The sequence below is a fragment of the Anabas testudineus genome, chromosome 7, assembly GCF_900324465.2.
Source record: "Anabas testudineus chromosome 7, fAnaTes1.2, whole genome shotgun sequence".
NCBI classification, from domain to species: Eukaryota; Metazoa; Chordata; class Actinopteri; order Anabantiformes; family Anabantidae; genus Anabas; species Anabas testudineus.
Window position 1 is genome coordinate 14,433,337 of NC_046616.1, and position 11,961 is coordinate 14,445,297.

The window sequence follows — 11,961 nt, forward strand, 5'->3', positions numbered from 1 at the left end:
TTCTTCTAGGACTCACTTTTTGAAAACATTGAGGCATCTGAGAGACACGTGAACATGCAACTAGAATATTTGACAACGAGAGTGTGATACATTATGTATTATGCCGTATAAGCATGTTTCTTTGAACGTATCGTTATGGTCTTCTCCATATTTAGATTCCTGGTTGAGTTCAACTTGTACAGTTGGTGGCACTCCGACCTCACAGCTAAAGGTAAGAACACAACCGATGCAATTATACAGAGAGATATAACATGTGCTGCAGTAGCTGCTTTAAAAGCTTATCACATTTTATTTATTTATATAAATGACTGCTGCAGTGAACATATGTACAACATGCAAAATAGGTTTGTCATTAAAATTCCATTAATACTGATGATTAATACATAATTCTAATCACAATATCTTTTGGATATTGTGATTAGAAATAAAATAAAATTTGGAATAATCATTTTCATTGTGCTTATGTGTATTTTGTAAAAAAGAAATGTTCTTTAACAGTTTTTTATTAAGATCCTTAAGAAATCTATCATCTATCAACGGCCTCAAATGTAAAATTGTTTGTTTTTTCTTTTCTTTTCTTTTCTTTTCTTTTTTGTCTTGAATTTTAAAACTAAAAAAGAAAAAAAAAAAACATAAAGTCGCCACAAATAGCTGTAAACTTGTTTTTCTCACAAAATTGAGAAAAGAATTTAGGAGCAGCCAGAAAAAACATTTAAACAGTTTTTTTTTATTCCATATTTGAATGAAAATCAAACAGCCGCTTTTTTTTCTTTTAAATTGTGGTTTGTATTTTTGAAAGAATCCAAATAAATGATCCAAAACGTCTTGCACTAAACCATATGCTGTCAGGTTTTCATATTTAAGTCTGAGTTCACATGACAGTCGTGTCCTGAATGACCAGCCTGTGTCCTCAGTACTGACATCTTCGCCATCTCCCCTCCATTTCCTCTCGGCCTGAGTCAGTGTGACCACTGGAAAAACAGAATAAAGAGACACGATCCAAGACCAAAAACTAAAAATGGCAGAACACAATATTACCTCAAGCGACCTCAGTGCGTAAGAGGTTCCGTGTGTCGGTCTTTACACACATTGGTGTTTGTTGGTCTGTCTAAAGGGGGTTACAGTTGATGGTTTTATGATCTGTAAGGATATGTGTCATATTGGTAGTGGTGGGAAGCAATATCCGCCTCATAATGGGAGAGAAAAGGTTTCTCTCACACTTTCTCACACTGGCTGTACCTCTTTCTCTCCTTCTCTGGTTTTATGTCACTCCTTTCTTTTTCTGTCTCGATTTCCTTTTCTTCCATGAACACAAGCACATTCTCATATTATTTCTGCTAAACTAGGAATGCTGTGATGCCCAGTGGTTTATGGAGTGTTGAGTGCTGTTTGCCTGTCTGAAATTAAAGCCTCACTAAGCAGCATTGTATTTTGTATTAATTCCAGCCAAAACTAATATGAAAATGTTTTGTATCTGAACGTGAAGAGAGGACAGGGCGAGCGAGAATCGCAAAATGAAAGTCCATAAAAATGCTTTCTTGTGCACTCTTATCCCAAATGAAGTGAAGCTGGGCATCGCTGCTCACCAAGCAGTTCAGACAATTTCACAGCTGGCTAGCCTCAGGTCTTAGCAGCACTTTCTATATCTTTTTACAATAGAGACACAGGCCGGAGACACACAGCTGAAACACCCCAACTTAGCAGCCTGTAACCCAATCTACACAGCCTCTCAAGCTGAACTAATCCCAGACGTTTATGCATGTAGACCGCATTTCTCACACGCATATAATTTATACACAAATGCAACCACACATTTTTGCACACAGCTTTTGCACAGCTGACACCCAGTAATTAAGCCACTCCTTTCAAATTACGCGCATTCACATAATTTTTAGAAATCTCTCTGTGTGTGTAGGGCACAACTTGCCACAACCGAACTAACAAAAGAGATCTAAAAATTAAAGTGTTTATTTTTAATATGATAATTTGGCTTTTATTACCCCATGGTTTGATAAGTCTGCTAAAGAAAATGAGGACATATTGAAAACTGAATGTGTTGGCCTCCACACTCCTTTCAATTCAAACCTCTGGGTGGCAGAAGAGCCCAAGCAATGGTTTCTGAATATCTGCCTTAGATTTTTACTGGACGTATCTCCAGCAGAAAAAGCAGCAGCGCTGGATCAAAACTGCTGTTTATGTATGTTTGTAAGGATGTGGTGTATTTAACTGTTTATATACTATTTCAATTCTAAATATATATTTGGTTAAATGAATATTCCATGTTTTTCCCACTATCACCGTTTTTTCTCTTCTTCTTTCTCTTAATTTTTTTACCTCTTTCTTTTATGCTCTTCTTTCTTTTCCTTCTTCTTCTCTTAATTCATTTCCTCTCTTCAGCCCAGAGGATAGGTCGCACCATGCAGGTACCATGTGACACGGAGTACCCGGCCTTCATCTCCGAGAGAACCATCAAAGAGAACACAGGCAACATCGACTGTGACGGCTGCATCAAGTATGAGACACACCAACAGACCCCACAAAGTTAGATCATATTATTTTAATAATCCACGCTCCATAAAGCAAGCTAACAATGAAAAATGAATGATGTAATTAACTCTTATTTGGTGGAATTATTTTTATCTCCGTAATCCCTGATAATGACAAACACATTTAAATTGTTCGTTGTCTGTTATGAACTTTTTTTTTTTTCAGTCTACGAGAGATAAATACACACAGAGACATCTCCTCCATCAGTTTGAAATAAGAGGCATTTAGAGATGAGGGAGAAAGGCTTCCTTTAAAAATGGGAAAATGAGTGTGGTCCCCATTAACAATTTGGGCTTTTCTGTCAGGCAATTGTGGGGTGTTCTCTGGATCCCTCCAATGGGCCCTTCATTGCTCCCAGCTGTGGAACTGCCAGGGAAGCTCAAAAGTGTGTGTGTGTGTGTTTGTTTGTGTGTGTGTGTGTGTGTGTGTGTGTGTGTTTTCATTGTGTGTCCTCCGCCGGCACAGCCCCACAAGGTCAGCAGGGTAACCGCTGCCCTGGGTGCCAAGAGTAAAATGTGCTTGGGGATGCAGTCAGGCAGTCAGACCCCAAACACACATACTGTACATACATATACACACATAGAGACGCGCGCGCTCTCACATACACACCCCCCCAACGCGCACACACATGGCAGAATCCTGCCTTTAGAAAAATGGCTTCGTTTCCAATGATGACACCAGGACCAGGATTAGCGGGGCAGGGCTTCGTGCTCTGAGCAACATGTCTCCTTCAAATAAATCTTTTTTAAAGCACAATGAATTTGACAATGTAAAATGGAGTTTTTATTTCAGTTGTATGGAACTTTATTGCCCATATTAGTAATAGAGGACGTTGGTGATAAACATCTGTTTCACATTATTGACTGACTGAGGCCTTTTTTCTCATATTTTCACTGGGACGTGTGTGTGTGTGTGCTTTATGCTATAGGAAATATACCCTATGCTCTTGCCTGTTAAACCTGAGTGTGTGTGTGCGTGTGTAGTTGGTATTTGTATTTATGCATTAGTTCCTGATGGGTGAGCCTGATCACAAAAAACACTGAATTCTAGTGAATGATAAATGATTGAATAGTTTAAGTGCCCCGATAAGATGATTCAACCTCCATTAATATATTGCCAGCTTCTCTAGACTGTAACAGGATATTTAGAACAAAGCGTGTGTCATGTCTACATCCACCGACGGTCTTCAAGGGGACTATTACCAACAATACTCGCAGCTATATATTGTACTGATTCACATGATCCCTGTCATTCTCTCTCGCATCCCAGAAAAACAATGTCCCAAATAAAGAGAGGTTGAAAGTTGCAGTGAGCTACAGCTTCAGTCGGGTAGACATGGTTTCATCTGTTAGAGGTTCCTGAATTACATCTGTCCCTTTGTCCCGGGTCACAATAATGATAGTTTGGTTTATTTATAAGGCAACTTTCTATAGCTTTTTAAACATGCGCAGACAGCATATATTATACTAAAACAATTACAGAAGAGAAGTTATTTTTTATTATACCAACAGCAATTTGTCAAATTCTACATGTTAAATTTATTTCATATTTTTTCAAATTGGGTTCTTTTTAACTTCTTTTTTCGCCTCCAATTTACCGTGACATGTACCAGTATGTACGTTTTTTTTTTCCCTTGCCGTAACATCAGTGACAGCTAATGGTGATCCAAACAAAACAACTTTGAAAATAGACACTGATTGAAATCCCCCTGAATATATGGCTAAAAAAATGAAATGCTGAAATCACTGTGCCCGTTTCCCCAGAAAGCAAAAAGAGAAATGGAAATAAAATGACAGCATTGCTCTGAAACTTTGCCAGTGTGTTTGTTGAGATTTTACTGGAGCAAATTCAATTCATTGAATTAGTAATTGTTAAATTACACACAGTAATTACTGGTTGAATTTCCAAACTGTGATGATAGATGCTTAAGTGCAGTGTGATGATAGAAACCATGCAGGGCATGCAGTTATGGTTATGGTTAAGTTATTCAATGATTAAATCACTGGAAAATGTGAACATTCTTTACAAGACACACATAATTTGTGTGTCTAAAATGACCTTCAGCACTGTTAACATTGGAAAGATGAAACATTTTCCTTTATAATCTAAACGTATTGATAAGCAGCACTGATTTTTAATAGCTTCAGCTGCAGATTGTGTGATTTGTTATGTCAGAACTTTGAGGAGAAAACTTGGTTCTGTCACCGTATCTTTGTGTGACTATACACTGAACTCCTGTCGAACTTGGGACTTCTTTCTTTATGGATTTCAAAGGGCCGTCTGCCTCTCTGTCATTCTCTACCTTTACTTAGACAAACATGTTATAGTTAGTCTTTGAAGCCACAGCACCAGGAGGCCATATCGAGACCACATAGTGTTTAAAGTCTGGGACTCTGTGCTGCAGTATGCATTGGTGTCTGTCTCTGTGTATAGTATCTGTGCATAATGAACACATACTTATGCATCTGAATGCGGTGCAGTGGTCCCTTTCCCAGCAGCATAGGTATGTTCAAGGGCAGCAGCTGTGCTGTCAGGATATGTTTAAGTCTATTCTCCAAGAACACTTGCTCTGCTTTCTATCAGCAGGCTGAGCTGGCCCGGTCTGGCGCTGTGCAGGGGTGAGCACGGATTATTAAACATCAGCACATCCTAATTCACCCTGATGGGCTTGGCCTATTTGCTGGTCTGGTTTTAGGGTGCAGTGCATTGGTGCTACTCAGGGATTGGAGACTGTTTTCAGTAGGATTTAAATTTGTGGTCGTCATGGAATTGAATTAGAAAGAATGGGGATATTCCTGTAGAAACTATTGTTTTGGTTCATCAAGTCTCATCTTCTTTGTCTTGGTTCCTGTTCGGATTCACAAGAGTTTGGAAAATGGTCTTAGTGGTATGTATATTTTTGCATCTGTGTGTGTTCACTCAGTCACACGTGCATGTTCTCATAGTTGTCTGATAAATGCTTGACAGAGAACTTGATAAATCACCCAGCTGTGGCAGAAGGCATACACAGAGAGAAGCAAGAGATAAAGAGAGAAAGGGTGACAGAAAAAAGAGATCATCTTTACGACCTCTCCTCTTCATAAAGCTTATCCACGGTCATAAATCACTGGCCAGGAGGCCAAGGCGAGGCTTGATCTCTCAGGCCAGCAAAACACAGCCATGGGAAGCTAGGAGTTCAAAAGTGTGGTTCCCATTTGTCTTTCTTTTGGAGTGTTTTATATTCTGCAACACTTCATTGATGCTCGCCTTGGATAGGATGTAACAAAGACAAAAGAAAGGAAGAGGATGAAGAAGAGGAGAGGATGGAGTGAGTTGGAGAAGAATGCGTGTATGCTTTGTAAATGTGTCTGTTGGTGTGACTCCATCTATGTCTCTGTGTATTTATTGACAGCTGATATTAAAACAAGTCATCCTCCTGACACGCATCCAGTAGAGTCTCTTCAGTCCATCTCCTCTCTGCCAGGGGAGAATGACAACACGAATAACACAAATCCTCTGACACAAATCAAATTTTACATCATACCCATGCACCTTGTCTACTTGCCAATCCAACTCTCAACTCCCCCTTCCTCCCTCTCCCACTTCCTTCCTCAAATCTTTGTTTCTGGCTGTCTGTGCTGTGATTGGCAGGTCCTTTGTGATCCAGCAGATCCCCAGCAGTAATCTCTTCATGGTGGTGGTGGACAACAAGTGTGACTGCAGCATGTTCGAGCCAATCACCATGGACCCCATTGAAATCATGTATATCCTTTACTGGCCAGACATAGGAGTGGGGGGGATGAGCACAGGACAGAACAGTTTGCAGATTCTAGTCTCTTCATTCCCTGAAAGGTCAGAGGAAATAGCATAAGACTGACTTGGATAAAAGCAATAGGATTAATATAATAGGGAATTCTGTCCGCAAAAGGAAACCTTAATTATATTCATCAAATTTGTTGATGAATGCATCAGAAATTAATAATAATCAACAGCTTCAATTTCAAAGGAATTTATTACTTTGCAAACATTCAGAGGTATTGAGAATGAATGAACTAACTAATGAATAAATACATAAATGGATGAATGGCTTTTGAAAGCAGTCATAAATGTGTTACACAGCTGGTCCGCTGCAGCGTTCCCAGATCGACCGTTTCTCCTGAATATGTTATTTTTTCTATTCTCTTCCAGCTCATGACTTCAAGTGTCAGAATCATTATAGGCAGTGTGTGTGTGTCCATCAGCATTAACACAATGGGAATAGCATATAGTGTTTGCCCTCTAACTCTTTGGTGGATTTAATACATGAGAACCTCGTTGAGGACAACATCTGAAGCCAAGGCTTCGAGACAGCTCTACTACTAGAAATCTGTTTCACAGTGCTGTGTGTGTGTGTGTGTGTGTGTGTGTGTGTGTGTGTGTGTGTGTGTGTGTGTGTGTGTGTGTGTGTGTGTGTGTAGGTCTGTGTTTGGACTGTGTTACACAAAAACCCACGCTGCGATGGAATACTGATCAATAGCAGACACAGCTCAGAGTGGATTCAGACTGAAAGAACTCAGTTCGTCACCACATTCCCAAACTGCGTTCTCCTGCAATGTGCATTTCTCAGAAATGTTAGGCAGTACAGTCACGCTGTATATACATGTCCACCAGTGTTTATTTTGTTGTGGACTGCTTACTGTAGCGTAAAGCCTGATATTCTGTTGCTATGCAACAAAAGAAAATTTGTCAACTGTTACTCCAAGTTGGCAAGGTTGTTTTTTTTTTCTTCATTTTTGCACATTATGCTGTGGTTTCAGAAGAACCTCATTCCACGGTGCAGTCAGAAACATGCATTCTCTTTCATTATATACAAGAAATGTCCCCCAGCAGGAAAACACCCTGCAGAGGGTACACATTGTCTGTGATTGCCTTGACCCCAGCTGTACATAATGAATCTCTTAAGTGTGAGAGATTGAAGATGCAAAAAGACAGGAGGCGCCCCGATACCTGTCACCCTTTTCACCCAGAGGTATTTGCACCCCACACACACACACAATCTTCAATAATATACCCTTTGCCGATTCTGCTTTTGTGCTTTGCAAAGATATTTCCCATTATATCGTGCCTCCTTCTGTGTCTAGGAGAACTCCATGGAGTGTGGGGGAGCTATGAGTCACACCCCGTGTCTTGCAGCGACCCTGCTCTGTGTCCTCCTGGCGTTATACCCAAGGTGACCAGAGCTTGCCATGCCTCTCCGTCCAGCACATGGATCACCTTGGCTTGGCGTGCAAACATATTGCAACAATGCCACAGAAAAAAAAACAATCCTGCTGCCCCTTATACAATTATGCCCAATTTCAACTCATCACCTACAAAGCCCCTAGCCCCAGAGGGGACCTCCCTAACAGTCACTTATTTAAAATAACTGAGAACAGATAGCAAATGTGGCTGCTAAGCAGTTTATAATTAAGGTGCTTTATCAATATCACATCAGCAGCACTGGGAGGTTTATGGACAGATACAATGTTGTGAACATAGTAATAATGCACTTAGTAGCTTAAAAACTGCACAGGCAGTCAAATAATACCCACTGACACTCACACCACCTTGTTCAGTCCTTTCAGGAAGCAGCTAAGGGTTGGGACTTTAGCTGGGTTTGGAACTGTGCATTATAGCCACGAAACACCCATGTGGGGGAAGACCCATCCCTCCCCTGGAACCACTGTAACTTTTCATGGACCATAATGATTTTGACAATGAAAAATAACACAGAAGATAGACGTGGCTGGAGTTGTAATGAAATGTTTGTCTAATAATGTTTGTTTTTTTTCCATGATGAGAAAAAAAATAAGTTCTAGTATACTGTATATATATAAATTAAGAAAAAATGACTTTTATTTATGATTTGCAAGTGGTACCCATAAACTGTGACTATGAGATTTTGAGTCCTCTGATGTGAGTGGTTGTTAATATTTGAGCTTTGCCTTATTGAATAATATTGGTCCTGTTTGTGTACTTTTGAAATAAAATTATGTTTAAAATTGATGTTGTTGAAAGCCTCTTTAGCAAAGCAGACCTTGAATAGAACAATAGGTTTTATAGGATGTTTCCGTTCCTCCCTATAGAGTGTTTTATTGTTGTTGGCGGATTAATAACAGTATATGCTCCTAACGGTTGACTGTGGATAATTTGGCTGTTCTTTTGGCCTTCCCATGAGCAGACGTGTGAGTGCGTGCACATTTGTGTTTGTGTGTGTGTGTGTGTGTGTTTGCATCTGGTGTTTCACCCTTCTATCATTCTCCGTCCCGAAGGCTTATGCCCCACACAAAGAGAGACAATGAAGACTCTGGAAGTAAAGGCCAACCACAACATGCTATACATCTGTATTTGTTTAGGAAATGAGCACAAACAAGCCATCAACATGTTCTAGCTAACATGCCTATGCCCATACTGTCAACATAAGAGCAGGATCGTCATGCCGCGCCAGTTGATGTGTGCACACGGTGCACAGTGAGTAAGAAATAACAGACGGTCTCAACGACCATGTCAAGGCTGTAACAGGCCACTCTACCGGGGTCTCCACGTCAACACCAAGGTCCCTGTGGTCAACAACGGGCCGTGCTTCATCTCCCTCTCTTTCTCCACATTGCATCCAGCCAGTTCTCCTAACCCCCCACTTCCTGCTCCGCTGACAAGGTAATTCTCACCACCACAGTGGTCCAATCTGTTCTCTACTGTTTCACTGATCCTTTTCCTCGAGCAGATTTGTGTCTCTCTAATCATTCCCAGTTCATCCTGCTCTTCCTCTTTCTACTATCCAAAGACTCCCTGACTTGCTAGTGGGTCATTCATCACAGCATAATGGGATTGGAGCTGTTTTGGGTCAACACACATACAATCCGGTCTGTGATTCCTTCCTGTTTGCCAGATGAGTTATGGGAAAGTGCATCCAATGTGTGTACAAAAGGCAGACTTGGGAAGCAGTGTTCTTTCTGGGAAGCTGCCACAATGGCAGCTCTGTTGCCACCTCTGGGTCCTGATAGTGATAAATGCACATTTCTGTTTTCTGTAAGTTGTTTTCCCACAGACTCGTAGGAGAAACATAACCCATGCAGATGATGAAAAAGTCACACGAATACAGAATATGCATATATATGGTACAAGTACAACAAAAAAATACCTTGACCAACTAGATGCTCAAGATTCACTAAAACGATACAGCATGTTGTTTTGCAATCATATGTGCGTATGTTCACAAGAACAGACCTACAACCTCTGTCTATCAAATGCGACACAGTCAAAGACACATGCGAGCAAGTGAAACATCACCAAAGGCATTTTATGAGAAGGCGTCCACATTCCTTCCCAATGATCCAATCCACACTGCTGTTTGTGGTGGGAAGGAACCCCTGAGAGAGCAATCACTGATCATAGGGACACAATGCCCTGAAGGGTGTCTGCAGTTCAAAACATACCCATTCATCAGCACTCACACTACTCTTACCCCGCTTGCTCACCATTGTCCTGACTTCATGAGAAATCGTCTTTGCTAACACGCCGGAAGACAGATGACAATGAATCACACGCATAGTCGCACGTTCAAACATTTGTGCATACATCCACAGTCTGATGCAAACACATATGAACACAGTGTGCACACACAGAGGCAGTCACACAGAGGTCAAGGTTTCTGGTGTTACCTCCAATGGAGTGGATAACATAGCTGGTTTGCTTTGAGGACCACAGATATGTTTAAATGGAAATGATTCTGAGCAGCTGAACCACCCCAGGACCACACACAGGCCCGGTGACCACAACACGCCACAGCTAGGACAAGCTGGGAAAACACACATGATTATGTCGGCACACTGCAGAGTCCCCAGCAGATTCTCAGGCCTACAACTCACCATGGGCACATACAGTATATTGTTATGTTTGCACAGAGGATATAGACGTGAATATGGGATTATAAGAAAAGGAAAAAAGAAAAGATATCCGTGACCAAAAGGATTTTATGCTTTCAATATGGAATGTGCTTTTGATGTGTCACTGTCATCTACTAGATTTATTAACCACGTCTTCTCCGAGCACCGGACATCCACATCTGTCCGCTCTGTCCTTATTTACCTCCTCTCCTTCTCCTCTCATACCTTTTTCCTTGCTGCTCTGTCCACATGCTCTCTGGCTTCAGTGGTGATAATGAGCAGACCTCTCGACTCACTCACCCACCCACACACACACACACACACACACGCACAACACACTCCGCAGGTGAAAAGCGAACTAAACCCCAAAGACAAATTTGTTTCTGCGGGTACCAGGAGACACGGCGCTGCCAAGGTTGAGAGGTGCCAGCTGAAAACATACACTCTTAACGCACAAATACACAAAGTTAGTTGTGTGTGCTGTGACAGGAAGAAAAGCCTTCAGTACTTACGGATCTCTCGGTGCGCTTGAGGACCTGACAGCCAGCTGAACTAATACACTCCCTCTCTCTCTCCATGTGTTTGAGTGCGTGGGTGTGTGTGCAAAACAGAGTAACTATATCTCATTGTTTTTGTGCTCTGATTAGGATTAGAATACAGTATATATTTGGGAAGAAGAAGAGTGCACATAATTCACCAGCTCATAGTTCATCAATTTTCTTCCAGACAGTCAGCTTACTCTCATCAGCCAAATATTGAATAACAAAACCAGAACAAATCATAGGCATATATTTAGCATTCCTTTCTGTGTTTGTGCAAACAAGCTGAGGGACATTTTTCAACATTAGCATTTTCACAGTCTTTGTAGCTGTGATCTGAGCTCTGCCAGCTCATAGAGACTATGAAAAGCCTGATTTGGTTACACATGGCAAGCTGAGCAATGGCCTGGAGGGGCATACATATTGGCTCCCTCAAACAGGAAGTGGCTAAATGGAGACCCAGGAGCCCCCCTGCCTTGCCTCTGCCACTCAAATGCACCCAGGCTGTTTTTAGAGTCCAGGCCAACTTAACAGAATGGACTGTCAGGAGTTGAAGAAAGAGGAGAGAGGGTAGCAAGGGAAGGAAAGAAAGCTAGATTGGAGGTCAGGGAGGCAATGGAGGGAAAAGGCAGGCTGATTGCAGCAGGGTAGGTGGTCTAACAATATCATAACTCAAAGTAAGCAGCATCGTTGCCTCTCAGCCTCGGTTTGTCCCCAGGTCCCCACGTTGGATTGGGATTGAGAACCGATCTAAGTATTGTGAGCATTTTAGAGTTCCCTCAGATCACGGTTCATCAGCATCAGCATGTTTGTCTTGGATGGAGGACCAATCAATGAATTAGGCACTATTGACTGTTGGCTCCCCCCCTTGCCTGCAATAAATCTTGCTGTGCTGATGAAGGCTCAATGTTGACGTGATAATTGAGGCAGTGTTTTTTTTTTTTTTACATGGCGTCTCTGGGCACGGTGGTTACATCAAACTTTTATAGACG

At 41.4% G+C, this 11,961-nt stretch overlaps 1 protein-coding gene across 1 annotated transcript in view; it reads left to right on the top strand.

The window, feature by feature from the left end:
• cacna2d3a (calcium channel, voltage-dependent, alpha 2/delta subunit 3a) overlaps positions 1-8,491 on the top strand; it is an 89,259-nt gene extending 80,768 nt beyond the window's left edge. The window contains exons 32-36 of the mRNA XM_026369071.1: positions 156-211; positions 2,398-2,512; positions 6,178-6,290; positions 7,452-7,534; positions 7,647-8,491. Coding sequence (XP_026224856.1) covers positions 156-211; positions 2,398-2,512; positions 6,178-6,290; positions 7,452-7,534; positions 7,647-7,739 — 460 coding nt within the window. The 3' untranslated portion in view covers positions 7,740-8,491. The remainder of the gene's footprint in view (positions 1-155; positions 212-2,397; positions 2,513-6,177; positions 6,291-7,451; positions 7,535-7,646) is intronic.
• Positions 8,492-11,961: the final 3,470 nt, after the last annotated feature.